Source organism: Trichoderma asperellum, chromosome 4, assembly GCF_020647865.1.
Source record: "Trichoderma asperellum chromosome 4, complete sequence".
NCBI classification, from domain to species: domain Eukaryota; kingdom Fungi; phylum Ascomycota; class Sordariomycetes; order Hypocreales; family Hypocreaceae; genus Trichoderma; species Trichoderma asperellum.
In genome coordinates this window covers 37,577-55,874 of record NC_089418.1, presented here as the reverse complement: position 1 = coordinate 55,874, position 18,298 = coordinate 37,577, and the positions used below count along the sequence as shown (strand labels likewise).

At 41.3% G+C, this 18,298-nt stretch overlaps 3 protein-coding genes across 3 annotated transcripts; 2 read left to right on the top strand and 1 right to left on the bottom strand.

Moving 5' to 3' along the window:
• Nucleotides 1–397: 397 nt before the first annotated feature.
• TrAFT101_006426 (uncharacterized protein) lies at nt 398–1,043 on the top strand (the record flags this gene model as incomplete). The annotated part of the gene is made up of 2 exons (XM_066127760.1): nt 398–689; nt 784–1,043. The coding sequence occupies 2 exons, from the start codon at nt 398–400 to the stop codon at nt 1,041–1,043; spliced, it is 552 nt and encodes a 183-aa protein (XP_065983873.1).
• Nucleotides 1,044–9,007: 7,964 nt separating this feature from the next.
• On the bottom strand, nt 9,008–11,876 carry TrAFT101_006425 (uncharacterized protein; the record flags this gene model as incomplete). The annotated part of the gene is made up of 6 exons (XM_066127759.1): nt 9,008–9,153; nt 9,203–10,061; nt 10,117–11,492; nt 11,566–11,621; nt 11,679–11,711; nt 11,764–11,876. 6 exons carry the CDS (start codon nt 11,874–11,876, stop codon nt 9,008–9,010), a joined length of 2,583 nt encoding a protein of 860 aa, XP_065983872.1.
• A 544-nt stretch (nt 11,877–12,420) lies between these two features.
• On the top strand, nt 12,421–14,563 carry TrAFT101_006424 (uncharacterized protein; the record flags this gene model as incomplete). The annotated part of the gene is made up of 11 exons (XM_066127758.1): nt 12,421–12,457; nt 12,514–12,571; nt 12,634–12,664; nt 12,723–13,032; nt 13,084–13,236; nt 13,293–13,366; nt 13,459–13,709; nt 13,763–13,836; nt 13,891–14,077; nt 14,138–14,314; nt 14,368–14,563. 11 exons carry the CDS (start codon nt 12,421–12,423, stop codon nt 14,561–14,563), a joined length of 1,548 nt encoding a protein of 515 aa, XP_065983871.1.
• Between the last annotated feature and the right edge of the window lie 3,735 nt (nt 14,564–18,298).

The following is an 18,298-nucleotide window of genomic DNA, read 5'->3' as shown; positions in this document are numbered from 1 at the left end:
CGCACTGACCACTGACCATGACAAGCTATTAAACGAGGTTTTCGGGTAAAGGCCGACGTGTCAGATGAAGTTTGGCTGCATTTGGCTGGAAGTCCCGAATAGTGCCAGCCTGGCCCATGGATCTAGATTCTCTGTACTTCGTATCCGGTGAAGATCAGATGAGATGGCACAGTAGCTTAGCTTTGATTGAATGGCGGTGTGAATAATAGGGGTTCCAATACCCTACTTGGATGAGAGGCTATGATTCTCGAGGCGGTAATAGAAAGTGCTATAAAAAGGGCTGGGTATGAAGTAGGATCAGTACTATCATTACCATTATCTCTAGCTACCTCTCCTCCAGCTATACTCACATATTACTTTGACTCTTCCCTCTTAGTCACCGAGTCCCTCTATCACCATGAAGTTGCAAATCGTCTCTGCACTCTCTCTCTTGCTCTCCTCTGCCACTGCAGTACCAAATCCCATCCCTACCGCATTCGACGTCCTGGCACTTCGGTCTGCTAGCCTCATTCACTTTGCTCAAGTCAGTGCCTCCAGGAGCAGTTTGTTTCTTGGCTTGCCTCTTTCAAATGCGACATGCAAAGGCGAGTCTAGTGGGCATGCGACGTTCTACATTGCAAACCAGGAGCTGGTTCTGTATTCTTCTGAAGGGGAGACGCAAAAGATTTTTGTAGATCGATCTGGCATGGGTACGTTCTATACTACTTTTTTCTTTTTTTTTTGGCTTTACCAATTTTGGCTATGATGCACTAACTTCTGTGCGTGTCGGCGCCTGAGCAACAGGGCAGGGCGTTATAGGTTACGTTACGGGGAGCCTACCCCTTCCACGATATGGTGAATTGAAAGGTTGGAGCATTGATACGAATAAAAATCTGTGGTTCAACAACCAGAGCTTAGTTGCCTGCCCGAATAGCATTGATGACTCGTGGAGCCTCTGGCTGGATTTAGGCTTGAGTCAGCCGGGCGGTAACGAGGGTTGCTTGGGAATAGCGGCACGGACGTTGGAGAATGAGGAGCCGGTGAGCTGCCTTTATACGCAATGAGGCGAGAGCGGCGGCTGGAGGGTAGCGGAGGGGTGGCTTCGTTGGGAGAGGCAGGATCGTAGGAGGCGAGGTGACGATCATAATTTTAATTCGATTTGACATATATCAATTAATCTATCTTTTGGTGAAGAAGACTGTAACGATCCGTTATACCGTTAAGCAACAGGGCAAAAGATTAGGAGTGAGAGTGGCCAATAGTTTATTTGTTCATATTATTAACGTCCATTAAGTAAACTAGTTACATAAATCCTCATCTAGGCAATAGGACGGCGAGTCACTGTTTTAAACTTTAAAAGCTATATACCCGTTGGTTCCACTGTAAAAGCTTGATTTCTAGTCTAGCCTTTTTTAATGGTATAGGATAGGTAGATAAAATATTGTATAATAGTTATGGCTAGAATAGCTTGAAAAGATCTTATTCCACACATTCTCTAAAAGGAAAGACTGACTTGACTTATGAGCCAGATGAGCTATGTAAATTTAAAATGCCTAACCGGGTATATAAGTTTATCTTCTCTATGCTTATTTTAAATCACTTAAATAGCTAGTTGTTAACGCAGAATTGAGATTGGAATATGCTTTTAACTCTTATTATTGGTAATATGTTATTATATTGCCTATAGATTCTCTTAACCCATCCGCTAATATAAATTAGAACTTAGGTTTATCCCTTGGGAACTATTAGTGTTATTAACCTTTAGGGAATACGGTTTGTTACAATAAACCTATGAAATCCTTATTATATAAACTCCATCGTGAATTAAGATAACTCTGGTGCAAGTAAGCCTGAATCGCAGCATGGATAATAGCTCTCCTCAACGATCGTGACTGTGGCTGGCAAAGTGGGAGGGCTTGGGTTAGGCTGGTAGCTCCGCCTCGAGCCAAAATCGCAGTTGGCTCAACAACAGAAGAACGGATCAATAACATGAACAAACTTGAACTACCAATTTATTAGATTAACCCTACCGTAAATCCAAGATACATACCTAAAATCTAACTATGTATCAAATAAAACACTGTATTATGTGCCGGTTTCCTTTTGACACAATGAGACGGTTTCAATCAACTTACTCACTACTGGAGGGGCAAACAAGTTTGGCTTAGGCTTGGCGATTTACATCTCCTATTAACGATTAGCGGCAAACTTTTGCATCAAGGGCATTCGAACTGGAACTCTTTGGAACCCGTCTGTTACAACCTTGAGCAGCCACCGCTGAGTAATTCTACCACAGCGCTGTGACTGTTTCGGATGCGAGGTTCCCCACCCCCCCCCCCCCCCCCCCAAACAAACAAACACACCTTTCTCCTCGGCATATTTGACCGGTAGGAGGTACATGATTTCCAGGCCGAGACCATTGCTAAATTATGTCATTTTTCATAGCAAACCGCTATTTCCTTCTAAAATTGGAGCGCCTTTGCGTTTTCTGCCGGGAACTCAGCGACTTCCCATTGCGTGACGATGTCAAAGACGACATTGAACGGAGAAATGTTAGGGATGAGTTTGAGAGATGTAGTGGGACAAAGGCGTCGACGGCGCCATACATTTTGAGGGCACTAATTGAGGATGGCTTTTGGGTCCGCAATTTTAACTCGGATGTCTGGCAATGTTCCAACCAAGTGTTTGAAATCACCAGGTCGCTTCGGGGATCATATATCGTCAGCCCCCGCTCACCCTGCATTGTGCGTTGTGTTCCGTTCCAACGCTGAGGGAGCGAACATTTATCGACCAACCCATTCCACCATGAGGGTAAGGCAGAATAATGTTTGTGCAACTTGCAGGTCCAAAAAACTGGGCGTATGTTACCGTCAAGACCCACCCAACGAATTTCAAATCATTGAACATACTAATCTGTACTCGGAAGTGTGACGGAAAGCAGCCTGCTTGCTCTCAGTGCTCCTTACGCGGCTATCACTGCCCTGGGTATGGGAATAAGTGGATTTTCCGACCGCCATTGACTTCGAACCCCGAACATGGATCTTCCGTTGCTACTGCTACTGACAGACGAATTGGGCGAAGACGTCGCAACAACAGGGGTAGCATCGCGATGTCAAGTCATGCGTGTCCGCTTCTGCACCCACTATCTTGGCCAATCCGCGATGTAATATCTTTTTGTGCGCAGAACTTCGTTCCTGTTGCGGAACTTACTCGCTTCTCAACTGACTTGAGCATATCGGAACCGCGTATTTGCGGCTCGTGGATCGAATTACTCCCGACTCTGCTTTCCATTAGAAAAACAGAATGGCTTTTGTCGTTAGCAATTCAGGCTCTCGGAACGTCTATTGTCGCAAGGGGCCATGACGGTCGAGCACCGATTCCGGATGCCTTGAAAATACAAGGCGCGGCGCTACGTGCCTTACGTGAAGCCGTCTCACATGCCGATAGCTCGTCATTCAATGGGTTGGCGGCAGCCACGATGTGTCTTTTTTTATCAGAGGTTGTTGCATCCATGAACCCGAATCATTTCTTTCTGAACTAACCATTCGGTAGATGATGCTGCCTATGACTGCCGTTGACGCCGGGGTTCATGCAAAAGGGGTTGCGGACATGTTGCAGCTTTATCATCCCAGTTTCTATAGCACTGGCATGCAGCACCGACTTTTTGCGGCATTTCGCCCTATACTGGTAAATTTCCATCATATATTCCCTTTGACCAATGGCTAAGCAGATTAAGGTTATCCACTCTTTTATCAGCTGTACTTCTACCTTCCTAGCTAGCGACATTTGGAGAACTGAACCGTTCTCCCTCATCCCAGAAAATCCCCTCCAAGCTCTGATGGGGGAGGGGAGCAAGTTACCAGGTATTCTTGAGGAGGTAAATAATTCGAGACTCCAATCCTCCAGCACTGCAGCCATCATTTGCGAAAATGCCTTTCAGCGGCTCCTCGGCGTACTCCACTGTATTACAAATTGGTACCGGGTTGTCAACGGAACCGATGGCCCGAATATGTGGGCTGTATGTAAGAGGGGTGAGGAGAAATACCTCTCGTTTCCAAATATTTGCGTCGCCAATTGTCTAACTCATTTTTGGGCTTTTTGGGTGATAACGGTCATTCATATCAGAAAGTTGAGAAGGCAGTATCCTGGACTTATGGAACTGCCTGTGACAATTTATGGCGAAAGCCCAGAAAGCCAGTACATACACCAAAACATTATGCGTTTTTCTACCCATATCTTGCAAAGTGTTGCGTACTTCCTGCAGGACGACATTAAACTGTATGGTGTTGCGTCTCTATCTATCCCGTGGCTTACGGCGTCAGGTGTTGCAAAATGTACAGCTGACAGCCAGCCAGTATACCACCAATTACACAAATGGGTGCTCAAGAATATTAGTCAAAATGGTTACCAAGATATGTTGCCTGCAGTTTCTCAGATAGATCTCCTGTAACGGCGCTAGTCTGCACGGTATGGACTTCCTTTTTCTCTGCTATTGTCTTGTTGAGTTATTTTAAGTATCAGTTCAATGGTTTCTTAGTGATATTAATTCTACAAAGAGGAGCCTTTGAGGCGATCAAATTCGCCGAGGAACGCATCCAATCCGACCCAGACATCAAGGAGCTTATTCTTTTCCTAGACAACTCAGCGGTCGTAGATAACATCCTCGGCCTCACCCCTGCCTCTACGCAGGAAGCCTATATAGACTTTAGAAAAATAACCAAGGACCTCTTATTAAATATCCTTACTAAAGTAGCTTAAGTACTAGAACATAAGGATATTTACAGTAATAAAGTAGCAGATAAACTTATAAAGGAAGGATTAAAGCTTTTAATACTATTATCTAAAACTGCTATAATAACCTATATTAAAAGGTAAGCTAAAAGTAAAAGAAAATAGCTTTAGGAGCTAGACTAAAACTAAAATTAATTGCTTTACTATAAATATTAATAATTAAATACTCTTTTTTTTAAATTATTAAAACTATAGCTATTAAAGGCTATATTTTATAAATTATATATAAAAAAAATATAATATAAAGACTTTATAAAGTATTATGAAAGGTTTAAATATAATACTAGGCCTATTTATAAATATAATAAGCTAAAAATATAAAGCTATTTTATAAAATATAAAATAATTAATTCTTTTTTATTAAAAGTTTTTAAAAAAAATATTTAAATAAATGTTATTATTTATTTATTAACATTTAAAAAAATAAGCCTTTATAGCCTTACTTTTTAAAATATAAATTAATATTAAAAACCTTTTTTTATTTTATATAATATATACTAAATATAGATTTTAAACCTGCAGCTTTGATTATTTTATTATTCAGTAGGGATTTATAAAACTAGTTTATTTAGTAGATGTTAATAATAAAATAAATAAATAAATAAATAAATAGTAATTCTATAAAGAAATAACAGGGATATAAGAGTTACTTTTACTCCACATATACACACATAGAGTCTTAAGGGTAGCTTCAGGTAACACGCGGCCGCTTAGAAGTGGGAGACCACTATTTCTCCAGCGCCCCAATATCTTCCTACAAATAACCAACATAAGAGCAATGTCCCGAGACAGAAGTTGACGACATCAACGAAGCAGCCAACCTCTTCAAACACAAAGCTACCCAAGCAACCAGCTGAGCACCCATCAATGGCTGTCTCAGGTATCAGAACGACCCAGAACGGCCATAGAAGCCCCTCTATCCTAGACAGATGAAAGGGCTGTATTCATCATCCAATTGACCCGCCCCGTTGTTTGAAATCAGTAATAGGATCCCAGTAAATCAAATCAAATTGAATCACTCAAAAAGATGCATCTCCTGGTTCAAGACTGACAGGATATTGGGATATTCCGGGTAGGCGAAATAAAATCCACCCCCCGCTTGGCGTCTAGAATACTTACGGCAGCTGAAGCTCTCATTACTGCCCCAATAAGCAGCATCAGGGTTTCGCAATTCCCGGGTTTGCTCTCCACTTTACTATCGTCGTAGGAATAATATTATCAGACGGCCCGTAGGCAAAAAGGGCAAGAGCTTACATCGTCCAACGATTTAGGGCTGGTGGTGGTGCTATTCCCAAGATCCAGCAAGCGTTGTGCTCTATGGTTTGTGAAGTTAGTCCAAGAAGCAAACACAATTAAATGCCACACGGCTCTAACCTATATATAAGACTTTATATAGCTAAAATGCATGGTCTAGTAGGTATATATAAAAAACGAAATTAGTTTTTAATATATAAACAAAAAACTAAATTAGTTTCTTATATTAGTAACGAAACTAATTTATTTTCGTTTTTAGTAACTAAAAACAAAATTATTCATTAGTAACGAAACTAAAAACTAAAAACTACTAACTAATTTTACAACCCTGCACTCAACTAACCCGAAATAGAAATTATAACACTCTGTGCTGCTCTTACCCTAAAGGACGTCAAGCGACAGACTTTTCCTTATACGCCGCATGCCAAACCAAGTGGTAAATAATTAATAAATAATTTCTGTATACTCTTTAAAACTAAAAAACTAAATTAGTTTTTTATATGTAAGTAAATTAGTAACGAAACGAATTTCGTTTTGTTACTAAATTCGTTTTTCATATATAAAATTTGTTTTTTCTATGTAAATTAAATTTATAAGCTATATAAGCTAAAATTTAAATATATAAATAATATTATTATAATATAATTTAATAAATATATTTTATTTATATTATTTTTAAAAACTAAATTAGTTACTAATTCGTTTCGGTTTTTTTTTTTCGTTTTTAGTAACTAATTTACTAATAAAAAACGAATGCTATATAAAAAACGAAAAACGAAAAACGAAATTAGTTTCGTTACTAAGACCTTCGTTTTTAGTAACTAATTTAGTAACGAATTTACAAGCCTGGTTGAGTGTGACATTTGCCTTATTAGCCTTGGCGCTTCTTCTTGCATACACTGGCTGTTTGTGTATCTAAAATAAAGGGATGTCTTGCGACGACTACTACAATGCGTATCCGATTCATAGACGTTGAGAAACAAGACCACAGAATCCAACATAGACGCTGTCAACAAGCATGTCGCACTTGACTATACCGGCAACGTCGATAAACTAGAAATGCCCTTGACGTGCATTAATCTTCGCCTACGTCTGTTGGTGTTGATAGACATAGAAACCGAGCCAACCTTGATCTAGATTGATGGACTAACCGAATCTGGAGAACACGGCAGCGAATTTGTTGGCTGTGTAGAAGGTGATGCGACGGAATATGATTGCGGGTTTTATCTTGATGATGAGCCGAATTCTGTCGGCGAGGAACACGATGTGAGGGTGGAAACCCATATTCCCCAAGCAATGGCCGCCCTCCCTCCTACAGCGTTAGCACACTTCTTTACTGTGTTATTTAAAATTCCTAATGCTCCCCAAGCGATTTAAGACTTTACTCTAAACCCTTTAACCCGACCTTGTATTGAACTGTTTAAAGGCTGCGCAATAGAACCCGCTTCAAGTTTGGAATTCGATGTTGATGGCCTCGTCTTAATCAACGATCATCAAGATATTCTTCGCCAGAGTATTCTATGGTATCCTGTACAAAGCCTTCTCGGTGTATTTATAACCGACATGCACCTACAGCCAACTTTGAAGAAACCGGCATCTTTCCCCTAAATGCGCAACCGGCAGTTATGAGGGTTTTCTTACAGCAGCAGAAGGAGCGTGAGGCCATTAATCCGGCGTTTTCTACGCTTTTGCCCAAGGGGGGCTTGATTTCATTAAGCCTCAACCTTAATCCACAAAGCCCGTGAGAAATACGGCGATCTCATGAGCTTCCACACAGCTGTAATCCTCAGTTAAATCCGACAACAAGATAATACATTAAGGAAGGCCGCCGAGGTCAAGATGATGAAGGCATAACTACGAGAGGGCCGCCGGATCGTGAGGCTCGAGTTAGAACGACTTAAAAACCCGTGGCGAGACGATCAACTTGAGAGACCGCCGGGCAGAAGAAAATGATGCTTAAGGCGTGGCTTTAGTATATGAAAAAGCACCATGAATTTCTTATTCTAGAGGTTTAAAATAAGCAATATGCCGACTTAATTAACTATAAAGACGATCCCTTCTTCTTTGATATAGCAGGATCACGACTACAACATGTAAAAGAGGTTATACAACGAGCCCTGACCAAGCCGCACATCCCAGAGCAGATGTCTGAATGTTCTTGGGGCGATCCTACGAATAGTTCAGTAGATATCACGATGGGGACTTTTGGAGATGACGATGATGAAAATAACGAAGCCACACAAGAAGCAACACAAGAAACAACGCAGATTTGCACACAAGAGACAATTCCTGACCTCGCCGGCGGTATCAGCAGCGAGGATGAATTCTACAGCCTGCCGTCGTCATCGCCGACTTTGTCCAAATTGAAAATGCCGTCAAGAAGGCCGCGCAAAACACCATACACGAAGATCATGACGATGTTAAAAGATACAAAAAACGCGGATTCTAAGAAGTTCAATCAAAATAATTTTCATATTTTATAAAAAAATTAATCTAGGATGCGATAATAGAGAAAGTGACCTCAAATTTGGCGTTTTCCCTTCCAAATCGAGGTGTTTCGATTTTTCGGACGTATCAGGGATTTCCGGGCCAACTGTGAGGCGGTCTTGCAGTTGGTCACTAAAGTGGAATCAGCGGGTATATGATTTTAAAAAAAATTATGTAAAAATACCTCTAATCCTAAAGCGTAAGTAAGACATTAGTTACTACTAGGGCAAGCTATCAAGTTTGCAACTACGGAACAAGCATTACACAATGTAGTGAAGAAGTTTAGGGCGATATTCTCAAGGAGAAAACCAGATCGGTCTGGAAGGGCTGTCTTTTGACGAGTGACAAAGCTTTCTGAAATTTTCCCTCATTGTGACCTAACTTCGTACTCTGGTCGAATGGAATGTGATCTTGAAGCCTACATCATGACAGGAGGACATCAATTAAGTACTTTACTAGCCGTCTAATCATCAAGATTACTTCCCGTAAGAAAATGCTAGACTCCTTTCCACTTGAAGCCAGGAGGTACCGTGAACGGTTCTTTAATGCACATATTCCGCGCATCCCTTCCAATGTGAACATGCCATTCGCCAGGCTCAGCTCGCCATGATGAGGTCAGTTCGTCCCAATGGGAGATGGCGTCTAGGTACTCTGTTAGTTGACTACCGGAACTAGGATGCAACAAACTTACATTTGTCCATCTTAACAGTCACAGTCTCAGTCTCTCCAGGCGTAAGAACAGCCGTCTTGGTGAATGCTTGCAGAGTTACTTCAGGGTGCGTAAGGGAGTTGGAAGTCGGAGATGGAGGGTTGGTGTAGAAGTGAACCGAATGAGCACCGGCAACATCGCCGGTGTTGGTCACCTTTGCGGAGACGTTGATACGCCATGAGCTGGGCGAAACGGAGGTCGATGGCGAAACGGCGAGGTCAGAATACTCAAAATTTGTGTATGATAAACCATGGCCGAATGGATACATGGGTTCAATACCACGGGCGTTGAAATGACGGTAGCCAACCCAGATACCTTCTTCATAATACGTCTTGGTCCTGGCCGACTTGAAGTTGAGGTTCGCAGCGATGTCGAGCTCTCGCTTGGGAAGAGTGATTGGTAACCTGCCCGAAGGGTTTACCTTCCCATAGACAATGTCGGCGATGGCATTTCCAGCCTCATTTCCGCCGTACCAAGGCCACATTACCGAGTCGACGTATTCCAGCCAAGGCATCGACACCGCGGAGCCTGTCTGCAGAATGACAACCTTTTTAGTTTCCGGAGCCTCGAGTGATACACGTCGGACGAGGTCATTCAGTCGGAGGGGGAGAGACAAGTTGGGTCGATCGTAGCTTTCCGACTCCCAATCTTGATCTAGTCCAACGACCAAGACGGCAACGTCCGAGGCTTTTGCCAGTTCGACAGCCTTGTCGATGCTTTGATCTTCATTGGTGACGGGGAAGGAGCCGAGTTTCATGCCAGTGAGTTGCAGAGGTTGGCTGTCCTGTCCTGGAGCCAGCGGAGGTTTCCTGGAGTCATGTAAAAGACGGAATGCATAAACCTGGAATTAGTTGAGTTAGCGTTTGAAAAGAAACTTGGCCTGTCAATTGATCCACCTTGTCTTTCTTTACTGGCACTGTAATTATAGTGCCATTGCCTCCGTTTCCAAAAAATGAAGAGGTTCGCTTCTGCTCGTTGGACAAATCGGCCACCAGCTCATCGTCTAGATAGACCCAAGCTTGTCCAGTGACGCTGACCTCGAACTGCCAGTCACCGGTAATTGGCGCTGTAAACAAGGCTCGGATCTCGGTGAAGTAGTCGTCGCCCAGATCCGGATGCTTAAAGTCGGCAAGCATAATGTCCGAGTTGTTCCAGACCTCAGAAATAGCGGGTTCGCTCATCTGCTTGCCATCGACAATGGCATAGTGAAGCATGTCGAAGCCTTGCGTGACACCATCCATGCTGGTGAACTCCTCCCCGAAGACAGGTAAGAACTTGGAACCCTTGCAGCCCAGTGTATACGACAACTCAACATCATCAGGCTTGTTTTCGACCAAACCTTGCCACGGCGTGACACTCCAGGCTGGTCGGAGCCTTGCACTGCCGCCGCCCGTGATGACACCGTTCTTGGCGTTGGGCCCGATGACGGCTACTTTGCCACGCCGGATGGGCAGCACTGACGCCTCATTCTTAAGCAGCACAATACCTTCGTTGCCGATGCGTCTTACCAGAGCTGCATCCGCCTCCTGGTCTTCCTTGCGTGTCCACTCGATGGAGTCGTCTTGGCCGTAGACAATGTCGGGGTTGAGAGTCGCAAGCTTTTGAACCCATTTCAAGAGGGTGATGACTCGTTGGTCGAGTATCTCAGGCAAAAGCTTGTGAGCGTTGATTGATTGTCGCACAAGCTGTAGTTGACGCCAGCGGGGCTTTCCAGGCATTTCCAGGTCGAGCCCGGCGTTAATGGCCTCAGCGACAGAGTATGTGCCCATCCAGTCAGACATGACAAGTCCGTCGAAACCCCACTCTTCTCGAAGAAGATCTTTCAACAGCCACTGGTTCTCGGAGCAATGGGTACCATTGAGCTTGTTGTATGAGGTCATATACGACCAAGGACTAGCGCGAGCTTGCGCGATCTGAAATGGCCGGAGGTAGATTTCTCGAAGTGCTCTGGGGGCAATGATGGAGTCTTGGCCCATGCGCTCATGCTCTTGGTCGTTGGCAATGAAGTGTTTGATAGCTGCGCTGATGCCTTCGTGTTGAAGAGCCTTGATGTACTCGGCGGCGATTATACCGCTGAGGGTAGGGTCTTCGCTGAATGACTCGAACGCTCTGCCTCCGAGCGGACTTCGGCAGATGTTGACGGTTGGCGCTAACAAGCAGACGGAGCTTCGGGCCTTGGTTTCGGCGGCAAGTAGGCGAGCAGCTTCGGTGGGGAGGGTCGGAGAGAAGGTAGCAGCCAGTCCAGTGGCATTCGGAAGAACAATAGCGGGCGCTTGAAGTATGGAGAGGTCAGCATGATTATTTATACCTGAACAACTCTCACAGCATAGCATCTTACCACTTACTCATCTTGAAAAACGATTGCCCCCGCGCTCCGTTAGGCCCATCTGTAAGCTTTATGCTAGAGAAAACAATTAGCAAGGGGACCAGGAAAGCTTATAGCGGGACAGCAACTTACGAGGGGATATTAAGCCTGGGCAAGGCTACGGTTCTGGGATGCTAGTTAGTGAGGAGCCCAGATAAGATAGAACACTCACACTCACCTCCACCAATCCTCGCCGCCGAGGAAAGTCACCTTCTCCGTCAAGGACATGCGACCGACAAGGTCCTCCACGGACGCGGTCAAGAATGACTGATCCATTCCTGCGTTAGTCATTATGTCGCTTCTTCAGATTGCACGTCTCGTGCTATACTCTGCTCGTTTCAATTAGATCGACCGAAGCGGATAGCGAAGAAGTGATGCACAATCACGGCGTCCGGAAGCAGGCTTTATTTTGGCTTCAATATTTGTGATCGGTCTCCTACCCCGGCTCACCCGACACAAAGTTTCAGCTTGTGGGTCTGTTCCCGTTCCCTAATGGGGCTTGGGGAATCGGAGTTCGGGTCCGCCCCGATGTCGCCACCAGACGTGCATCAGGCAGTTCTGGATGTTCCCCGAATCCAAGCCAGCGCTAAACCAGTTCCTTCATTGCATGATCCGAGCCGAGCCCTTGTAGCGCCCTCCGCATTCTTACAAATTCGGCAAAGATGCCTTTCTGCCCCAGATTCTCCACGATTCCAGTCTACCTTGCTCCTGAACACCTTTTCTGATTCCTCTTTTACTCTTCACATGCGTGACCCACAGCCGGCTTGAAAAGTCTCATCGCAATACTCAGGTCACGGGATTGTTCCGAGTATTGATTATATCTTAGACCGCAATCATGGCGCCGCAAAAGTCCTCGTTTGGAAACATACCCAGTAAAGACTATCCAGCTCGAGGGATCTTCTGCTTCAATGCTGACATGATTACGTAGACAATACAAATGAGCATTGGTATAAGGACCCTTGCCTCAAAAGAAACATAACACAATGGTATGTCCTTGTCTACGGCAGGATAGCCTGCACCCACAGCATGGCTAACACGGGCACATCAGTCTGGGACTAAGCCTTGTCATCTTTTACCTTGTGAGTGGCCCCAAAATCCTCGAGTCTCGTGATTATCTCGCTGACACTTGTGGTCCAGGGTTGTAGGTTACATTGTGATCAAAACCTTGATTATCGTCCAGGGGCTGAAACAGATCTAGACGACGCAAGCCTCCTCACCGGCTTACAGGCTATGGCCTCCTGGGGGCAATTTGTCGACCATCCGAAAGGCTCGATTCTCGGACTCTACACTGCAATCTTGTTTCTGCCATCAATACTCACCGCATATCTGGGTGACTTTGTATCCCAACATTTTGGACGGAGAATTGCCCTGGCATTAGGATCTTTGATCGTGCTGGCTGGCAGTCTTATTAACGCCCTTGCTGTGAATCCTGCGATGTGGGTCACTGGTAAGTATTTGCTCCTGTGAAGTACATGCCCTTATGCTGACAGACGCTTAGGTCGCGGTATCATTGGAGCCGGCAGTGGAATTGCCAAGGTGGCCGCTCCGGCTCTAATTCAGGAGATTGCCCATCCTCGATTGCGACCAATGATTGCTTCTTGTTACTATCCTTGCTTCTACTTTGGAAGTCTGCTGTCGGCACTGTTATGCTGTAAGTCGCATATTTACTCCGCATTCATGAGCGGCCACCGGATGACTTTTCTACAGTCGCCGGCCTCTATATCCCGGGCAACTGGTCATGGAGGACGCCATCGATAGCTCAGGTTGTGGGGCCATCGCTGGTACTTATCACACTTTTTAGCTGCCCCGAATCTCCGAGAGTTAGTTGCGGCCCCTTATATGTCTCTACCAATGGCTAATGAAGCTTTTCCAGTGGCTTGTGTATCAGAACAGATTGACCGAGGCTGCCGCAGTACTAAGCAAACACCACGCCAATGGTGTCGATGATGACCCTCTCGTTCGATGGGAATTAGCTGAGATTCAAGCTGTACTTGAGGAAGAACGTGCAAACCATCAGATATCGTACCTGGACTTCTCCAGGACAGCAGGGAACCGGAGGCGTCTTGTAGTGCTCCTGTCCCTATGCATAGGTTCGAACTGGGTAGGCAATGGCATTATCTCCTAGTAAGCCAGTGCACCCCCAGTCGTCAACACCGTCCCGCTCACGCTTTCCACAGCTATCTCACACCAGTACTCAAAACCGTCGGAATCACTTCCCCAGTACAGATAACACTCCTAACATCAGGCCTCGGTAGGTTCTCGAGTCTCAAACGGCCCGTATAGATATTGACACAAGTGATTATAGCGATCTGGAACCTCATCTTGGCCTTTGCCGCGGCACTCAACGTCGAACGCTTTGGCCGTCGCCCGTTGTTCCTTGTGTCCATTTTCGGTATGCTCGTGTCTTACTGCTTGGTCACGGGATTCTCGGCTGGTTTTGCTTCAACCAAGAAATCGGGGTTGGGCATTGCCGTTATCCCGTCACTGTTCTTGTAAGTGGCCGGCCTTTCACACTCTGCCATGTGACCAGGGAAGCTGACAAGATTCTCAAGGTACTATGGTTTCTACGATATTGCCTGGACACCGCTACCGGTCCCATATACGGCCGAGATTCTGCCTTTCAAGCTGCGCACCAAAGGTCTTGCCGTCTTCACATCTGTCGGGACGATGGCGAACGCTTTCAACCAGTTTGTGAACCCAATTGCTTTGCAAGCTATCACCTGGAAGTAGTGAGTAGAACCAAGCAAAGGTCTGAAAACAGAGTAGCTAACCACAGAGGCAGTTATGCTGTATATATCGCCATCCTGTTGTTCTACCTTGTTTTCGCGTATTTCATGTACCCAGAAACAAAGCACTATACGATTGAAGAAGTCTCCATGATTTTTGACAGGCGGAATGGCGACATCGAGCAGCTCAGCGATCTCGCAAGCAGAAAGGTTGAGAAGGGCACGATCGAGCAGTTTGAGCACCGTGAGTAACACCAGAAGCAGCGGGTTTCAGAGTGGTTAGGTGGGCAGCTGTTTAATTGAGTTATACTATACAGAAAGTGCGGTAAATTACACGCAAATTGTACATTAACATACCTCGAGTTGCTGCCGTGACATATCTCAGAAATTAAATCTTCTCGTCATCTACCCGAATGAAATGACCCAAAGTTTGCTTCATCATGAGCTGTCGAGCCTCATTGTGGAGAAAGAAAAGACTGGGCAAAGCCAAAATAGCCGCCGAAGCCTAAGCCTGTCTCTCCAGCTGGCATGTTTTGATTGAGAAAGGCACCTACATTAAAATCTCATTCTGGCTCTGTAAGGTTCGCATTCTGCACTACGGAGCTGCCCATATGACGTATTAGCGCACAAGTCCAGATGGTTCCCAGTCCGGGGGTGCCTTAGGGTCAGGTACCACCCACTCCACCCACTCCCCTTTAGGAGCGCCGAGGTAACTATAATCCCCAAGCCCGGTAAACCTAAAAAGGCATACACCATGCATAAAGGGTATAGACTGATCTTACTGCTGTCTTATATTAGCAAAGGACTAGAGAAACTGCCCGACCAGAGGGTATCTCTACTGGCCTTAAAATATAAAAAACTATTAAAATTATATTTTTAGCGCGCTTCTTAAACAGGCAATTAAATTTAATAACCTGTTTTATTTATAATATTAAAATAGCCCTTACTAAAAAACTAATTGCCTTACTGCTTACCTTTAATATAGCTAAGGTGTCACAAACCAACTACATAAGATCCCTTTAGCACATACCTTCGGGTAAACCATGGATAAGACAACCAATTAGATTAAAGGAAATGTATTCTTAGTAAGATATGTACCTACTTATGAGATAAGACTGCGACTCTAAGGAAGCATTTTTATTAGGTATGGTGTAACTTACACAAGTGATAACTATAGAATGACTTACTATATAAGACCGTTTATTACACTTATTAGATATAGCTTAGATAGTCAGTCGTTAATATAGCATTTATATAATAACTAGATTAGACCTTTATTTAAAGTTATTAGCTATATGACTAAGACCGCTTATAAGATCCTTTATATCTCTTTACTAACATAAACCCAATGTTAAAGGTTTATCCCTTAGGAACTAGTTACCCTATACTAGGTATAGGATCAGAATGTTACACAAGGTATTTAATATTACTATATATAATAAATTAATTTTTAAATTTAAAAAATAAAGCTAGCTTAAGCTTTTTATCCTTTAGGTAAACTTTTTTATAAATAAATATTATAACCTAACTCTTATAGTTATAATAATAGGCCTACAGGGTAGGCAATATTAAATTAACTTAAGATTAATAAATTAATTAATAATAAGTTAATAAAAATTATTATTAATTTATTATAATTTAATATATTTAATTAAATATATAAGTTTACTTTATTATACTTTTTTAAATAACTTAAATAATTAATTATTAATATAAAATTAAAATTAAAATACCTTTTTAAAGCTTATATATTAATAATAATTATATTATTATTATTATTTATAAATTTTTTAAATTATTTATTAATATAAACTATAAAATTAAGTTTATTTTTTAGAAATCTTTTAAGCTACTAACTCTAGCTTAGAAAACTTTTAAAAAATAAACCTAGTCTTATAGTTTATATTAGAAAATAGGTTTATCCCTTAGGAATCTACCCTATATTAACTATCTAGTATATGGTTTATTATACTTGCCTACTGCTTTTTCTTTAACCTTTAATTTTTTATATTAATTTAATACTTTTATTATTAAAAAAAATATTAATAATTATATAATAAAAAAAATATTTACTTATAAAAAGATATAACTAGTATATTATTATAAAAATAGCTATACTTTATATATTTATAATAATAAAAAGAATTTTTAATTATATAATAAAAAACCTTTTTTTAGAAATAATATATATATAATATATTTAAATTAAATCTATTAAATAAAATATATAATATAAAAATATTATATTTATAGGTTTTATAAAAAATAAACTTAAATACTTTATTAATTATAATAATATTTTTAAAAAAGTAAGTTTATAAAAACTATAAATATAAAAAAAATAATATATTTATAAATTATATACTACTATATATATAGCCTTAAGAATAAAACTAATAAAAAGGAAGTATTATATTATAACCTAAAACTATAAAATATATACTCTAGATATATTATAAATTAATAAGCTAATTAAAGAAAGGATTATAGTTTTAAAAATAAGCTATTTTAAATAAATTACTATTATAGAAATAAACTATTATAAAAAGATTATAATTAAAATTATAAGCTTTATAAAATAACTTATTATATAAAACTATTTATTATATTTATTAAATATAGCTTAAATAATTAATTATTAATATAGTATTTATATAATAATTAAATTAAACTTTTATTTAAAGTTATTAGCTATATAACTAAAACTATTTATAAAATCTCTAGTATCTCTTTGCTAATATAAACCTAGCATTAGAGGTTTATCTTTTACAAACTAGCTACCCTATACTAGGTATAGGATTAGAATATTATAATATAGCTAATAACTTTAAATAAATATTTAATTTAATTATTATATAAATATTATATTAATAGTTAATTATTTAAGCTATATTTAATAAATATAATAAATAGTTTTATATAGTAAGTTATTTTATAAAGCTTACTTATAATATATTTAAGTAGCTAGTAAGCCTGGTACCTTAGTGTTACAGGCTTACTTCTATAATACTTCCTTTAGAGGTAAGCTATTCTTTTTTAGCTCTAATTAGCTGTTAATCTTAAGGTTCTACTAAAGGTATATACTTCATAGGTCTTATATAGTTGGTTTATAATATTAACCTAATTAATTATCTTTATTTTAGTAATTTATTATGCTATATAAAATAGTCTTTTTTATTAAGTTATCCCCCCTGCTACTAAAGTCCATAGACTATAATTTTATTAAGTTATATAATAGTATATTTATAAAACTATATATCGAGTTGTAGTATAAATTATTGCAGTATTGCCTAGTGGATATACTAGTAAATAGATAAGGGGGGTAATGCCTATTCAGAGGTCTTTTTCAGGGACTTCCAGTAAAAAGGGTCTGACTATCCTGCATTCTATAAAGTGTCCTTGTGTTCTTGACTCGCCGCACTTGCAGGTAGGCCTCGTGCTGTATCCAAATCTTTTGTAATACTCCACGAAGTCTCCATGTCCTATCCTCTCCGCATACAGTAAATTATCCCCTACATAGGTAGTGGCCTTCTTGTGGTTACCATGGTAAATCTCCACGCATATGTTTGGGAAAGGTTGAGCTGTCTTTCAATGCATCCGCAGTGAGTAACAGCAACGTATAGAAACAATAGCAATCATAACATCATAGCGTTTTCCCCAAAGTATAAATTCTTGCTTCTAACAGGTAGCCATCGGTTGCTTTTCTTCTTAATCTCGGGTGAAGATACGTACATACTACATAAAGATTCTTGTTTATGCAAAAAATAGTTCTAAAGAGAAGAGCTATCTAGATCTGTAAAAGGTAAAAGATCTAGGCTAAACACCGATCAGCAAATGCCGCCAAAGGACAGACTGCAGTCTTGATCGCACTAACTCCGGTACTTGATTCTCACATAGAAAATGCATCTGACATACGAGACGTGATCTCGGATCAAGCTTGTAGAACAGTGTTCCGAACCAAGTTTATCTCATATCAGGCAGTCCATT